Source organism: Diachasma alloeum, unplaced genomic scaffold (assembly GCF_001412515.2).
Source record: "Diachasma alloeum isolate Michigan unplaced genomic scaffold, Dall2.0 Dall_scaffold_00553, whole genome shotgun sequence".
Taxonomy (NCBI): Eukaryota; Metazoa; Arthropoda; class Insecta; order Hymenoptera; family Braconidae; genus Diachasma; species Diachasma alloeum.
The window spans coordinates 68,332-73,275 of record NW_021680685.1 but is presented as its reverse complement, the minus strand read 5'-3'; the positions used below and the strand labels follow the sequence as shown (position 1 = coordinate 73,275).

The 4,944-nt window shown below is 38.2% G+C and overlaps 2 protein-coding genes across 2 annotated transcripts in view; both read left to right on the top strand.

The window, feature by feature from the left end:
• LOC107043193 overlaps positions 1 to 1,326 on the top strand; it is a 6,836-nt gene extending 5,510 nt beyond the window's left edge. Inside the window, exon 3 of the mRNA XM_015264561.1 lies at positions 1,066 to 1,326. Coding sequence (XP_015120047.1) covers positions 1,066 to 1,072 — 7 coding nt within the window. The 3' untranslated portion in view covers positions 1,073 to 1,326. The remainder of the gene's footprint in view (positions 1 to 1,065) is intronic.
• The window catches only part of LOC107043192 (RNA-binding protein 7), a 120,186-nt gene extending 115,469 nt beyond the window's left edge, over positions 1 to 4,717 (top strand). Inside the window, exon 2 of the mRNA XM_015264560.1 lies at positions 3,031 to 4,717. Coding sequence (XP_015120046.1) covers positions 3,031 to 3,582 — 552 coding nt within the window. The 3' untranslated portion in view covers positions 3,583 to 4,717. The remainder of the gene's footprint in view (positions 1 to 3,030) is intronic.
• Positions 4,718 to 4,944: the final 227 nt, after the last annotated feature.

Here is a 4,944-nt window from a genome sequence, read left to right as displayed (position 1 = left end):
CAATTTAAGTAGTTTTCCGAACTTAAGGTAGCTCTGAAGTAGAGTTAAGGTAGCAGGTAGCTCTAATTCTCCGTATATATTTTGATATCGACAAAAAAGTAACGGTTTATACAATTTTACTCTCTCTCTCTCTCTCTCTCTCTCTCTCTCTCTCTCTCTCTCTCTCTTTCTATACATAAATACCCTGGAGTTCCGCAGGTGACGAATTCGCCTGGAATTTCGTCACAATTCAAAAGATATTAAGTAGGTTTGGCTTTGATAAAGCATATCCACAACGTACACCAATGAATACTTCTCAAGTAGTTAATAATGAGAGAAAATTAAGAGAAACAGAATATGATAATGGGACTTTGGAAAGGACAGAAACAAAAGCAAACATTCCTTATAGAGAGGCTGTAGGTAGTCTTTTGTATTTGGCTGGTGCTACGAGACCAGACATTGCATATGCAGTCAATGTAATAAGCAGACATCAAGTAAATCCTAAAGAAAGTGATTGGGAAATGGTAAAAAGAATTTTTCGGTATCTGAGAGGTACTACGGGCTTGGGTCTGAGATATTCAGGCGAGACCAATGACATTCAGGGTTATTCTGATGCGAGTTTTTCTGATTGTAAAGATTCAATCACAACTTGTGGATTTGTGATTAGACTGTTTGGTGATTCGATCATTTGGCGAACTCACAAACAAACTACAGTAGCACTTTCTACGTGTGAAGCTGAGTATGTTGCAATGAACGAGGCGAGCCGAGAAATGATGTCGTTGCACAACTCTTTAAAACTGATACTGGTTGATCCCCCTGTTCTAATTATCTTAAGGTGTGATAATAAATCTGCTATTGTGAGTACAGAAACAAATGGAGGAATGAAATTGAGACACATTGTAGAGAACAAATTACATTATGTAAAGGAATGTGTTAAAAAGAATTATATAAAAATCATTTGGATTGGCTCAAGGGATCAGCTAGCTGATGTTTTCACCAAACCATTGACGTTTGAAACACACAAGCGTTTGATGGACCTAATAATGAAAGTAAATATTTAAATTATTTTTCTTTCTGTTTGTCTAGGAAATAACTAAATTAGCGAGACCTTTTAGAGAGATGAAATTGGCGAGACCTTTCTTGGAGAGATAATACCGGCGAGATGGAAAAACTAATGAGATTAAACTGACGAAATTACCTGGCGAGAATACTCAGGCGAGATGAAGTTACCAAATAAGAAACTTTGTGATAAACGAGAACAAATTATTAGGAGGGAAAAAGACTGGAGAGGAATCAAGGATACTGTCTATGGCGGGAGGGAGTGTTGAAAGTGGCGCCCTACGCCAGTCTCCCTTTACCGACAGTGTGGCTGACTGTGTCGCTACGGCGCCGTTGCGCCTCTCGTAGATATACTCGTACTATGCATCACTTGTGCCTCGACCGTTGTCGCATTACGTTGCTGAATAAAGCTTAATTACTTTTACGATAATAAAACTGTTTAATCGTTATTTCAATCCTAAATAACCCTTCAATTTCTATTTTAAATATAATTTTAAGCTCGAAGGAAAAATCTGTAAAAATTAAGTCATACACCTAATAGTACAGTACATGCCCGAGCCTTGGAAAAAAGGATCACAGCCCCCCACATGCAAGATTGCCTTCCGAGCCGAAGGCGCGGATGGCAAGCACTTGGGGAGGGTAATACGTTTTCCATGGCGAGGTGTGTAATTAATTTTCTGGTCCCGTGACACGAAAATATTATTTTATGTCCCTAGGACCGTAAAACCGCGATTCTAACATCGATTCCCTGAGTTGAATCGTGGTGTCCGGATCTAGAGACATAAAATATTATATGTCGCACGGCGATAAAACAATTTTCTGACCCATGTGATTAAAATCCTCGTCTTCGGCTCGAATTATAAAGCAACATTCGTCAGAAAATACTCTCATCACGGTGACATAATGTATCATTACATTACATGGTACGATTTACGGCATTTTAAGAAAGTTATAAACATGAGCCTCATACCTCATAAAGACTAAATTTCACGAGGGTCAAACGTTGTAAAAAACCAAAGTCACAAGTCATCCCCATTGTGAGGAAGTGAATATCATTATCTATTGAGCTTTATTGGATTATCCACTTTATTATTTGGAGCTCCGGAAAAGCCCAGTTGGACCTGAAAAGAACCATTTTGTTCTGAAGAGTTCAAAAAAGCTACCAAAGACAATTGAATTAGTTTTGTCATTTGATAATGTTGAATGAAGCAAATTAATGTCAAGACAAAGATAATAATGCGACGAATCCAATAGATAGCAATAATTAATGAGATTGACTCTTGTAAAATTCATCCCTTACACGGTATGACCCTTACGAGGTGTGACCCTCGAAACGTATGACCCTGGCGAAGTATGAACCTCATGACTTTTATCACCCTCGCGAGGTATAATCTTCGCGAAGTTTCACGGTTTACGATAAAAGGTAGTGTCGGCTGTTTTTAAAAACATTTTTTACATTTATTACGTAAAGTACGGGCTTTTTACACTGTCATGTAAAAAACTGCGGTTATCGACAGATGCCCAACGCTGGTCTCTGGTTCCATAAAAATACGATTCCTCAAACTAGTTTCTAATGAGCCGAAAAAAGTCGGGTGCAGCACACGAAAGTTTGGAGAGAGGTAGTCTAAATCATGATTGTCAGAATCCAATTTGTATTCAGTATTCCCATTTTTTTTGTACCCTTTTTAGTACGTCCCACGCGTTGGTGAGAAGGTACACTAATTTTCGAGAGATTTTTCTTCTCTGTGTAAAATTTTCCGTAAACTTCCCACAATAACTCTCGAATTCTTTTCCGTGTAGAATAACCCTTCGATCCTAAGATTCTCATTCCGGTATTTATTTATAAATTCATTTATCCATAAATTGTCTTTATAAAGGCAATTATAATTTAGTTTCATACAAATAGTGGTCCAGAATGACTGAATGTTTATTTCATTTTATCGTTTTCACATCAGTTCAAAATTAATATTCCATATCTATTATATTTGTCAGGCTGGGCCAGTGGAGAAAGTGAACATTCCCAAGGATCGCGATGGTAACCAAAAAAATTTTGGTTTTGTTACATTCAGACATCCAGTATCGGTCCCCTACGCTCTGGGCTTGTTCGAAGGAACATCGATTTATAATCGTCCTCTGACAATTAAGGCGAGACAATCATCACCAGACCAGCCCCTGGGCTTCACTTCTCGCAAAACGCATAACTCCAACATGAACGAAATGGCTGTATTTGGTAATCAAGTATTGATGGGGTATCAGATGCCCCAAGTGGGATACAATATGATGTCAATGTTTGCCCCACCTGGTATAATGGCATATCCCAGTCAAAATCATATGAATTCGTATTCCTACGGAAAAGAAGACGGATATTTCAACAGGAATCATCCCTATGCCCGTGATCAAGAAAATAACAGGGATAGAGATCACAGAAGGGATTTTGATCGTTATGATAATAAGGGAGAACGTAATCATCGTGGGCGTGAGCATCAGAGAAACTCTAGGAGTCATCGGTCGAATGATAACAGAAGTGTCAGAAATCATCGATGAATTTCAAGTTCATTTTTAAGCCATCAGCTATGAACTTTTTATAACCCTCACACTGGTTAGGAAATCGTATATTCTGACCCTAGGCCGTGAGGAAATGTTCTGCCTCATATGATTACAGAATTCACCTTCAGCTTGTACTATAACCCCATGTTTGTCAGCAAAGTTCCTCACGACCGTGTATCGAACGATATTTTTAGTCATTCAAACCGTGAGCGATGATTCACGGGAGTGTCCGTGGGACAACGCTTTACGGACTGGAGGATAAAAATTCAGTTTCATCATACGGTCTGTAAAAAGTATTGTTTGTCACTAGGCCGAAAGAAACTTTTTGTCACTCCGGCCGTAAGGCAGCGCTTCACCGACGCGTAGCGTACAACCATTATGATTAAAAATATCTTTCGTCCACGGCCTAAAAATACTTTTCTTGCTCATATGATTGCAACCCTCGCCTTTGGGCCGGGCAGTACACTCATATTCGCTACTAAAGTTTTTTTCGACCTAATGATGAAATATACGATTTCTGGCGACTATGAGCTAGAAAAAGTCAATCATATGAGGTAGAATAGTATATTTCGATACAAGTGAGATCTATAATACAGTTTAATACAAGTGAGCCCTCGGCTTTGCCTCGGGCCGCCAACACTTGTAAAAATTCCCGTCTCACATATGTCGACCAATATTTTTCGACATTGATGTTACTTTCAGTGGCCAAACTGTGCTCTTTTCGTTTACAAGTAAATAAAAAGGCACGTTTAGGCACGAAGTGACCGGTAGCAGCAATGTTAAATTTTTTTTTCGGCTATGTGACGAACTATATTTCTTGTCTGTAGGCAGAGATTCACCGACGTGCAGCGCTTCACAGGCACGCTGCAACCTCATATTCGCCAGAATAGTTCCTGTCGGCTCAGTAACGAGATATACTACTTAGTCACAACGCCTAAGATATGAACGAATTCGACAATTCTGTACATAAAAAATTGCCTTAAAATTTTAAACTTTTTTTGAAATTTTTATTTGAAAAATAGAATCCAAAAGAAGAAAAATGAGCGCAACCGGAGCTCTGTAACTCAATGACTGGCGGAGATATTGAAGATTGGATTTGTTTCAATCTAAAACCTTTTTTTTTCAATTCGAATTACGAGCCACTAAGAATAACAAAAAAATTTGAACCCATAAAATTTGGCGGAAATTTTCTCAGCTTTTCGAAAAAAAAAAATCTTTTCAATGTATTTTGGCATGGAAAAATCAAAAAGAATGTTTTAAACGGTCAGTTGGGGTTATTCGCCGCACTGTTTTACTTTTTTGTTTTTTTTTCATCGTAAGGTTTAGAAAATATCCTGACGAACACCTATTTTCAATTTT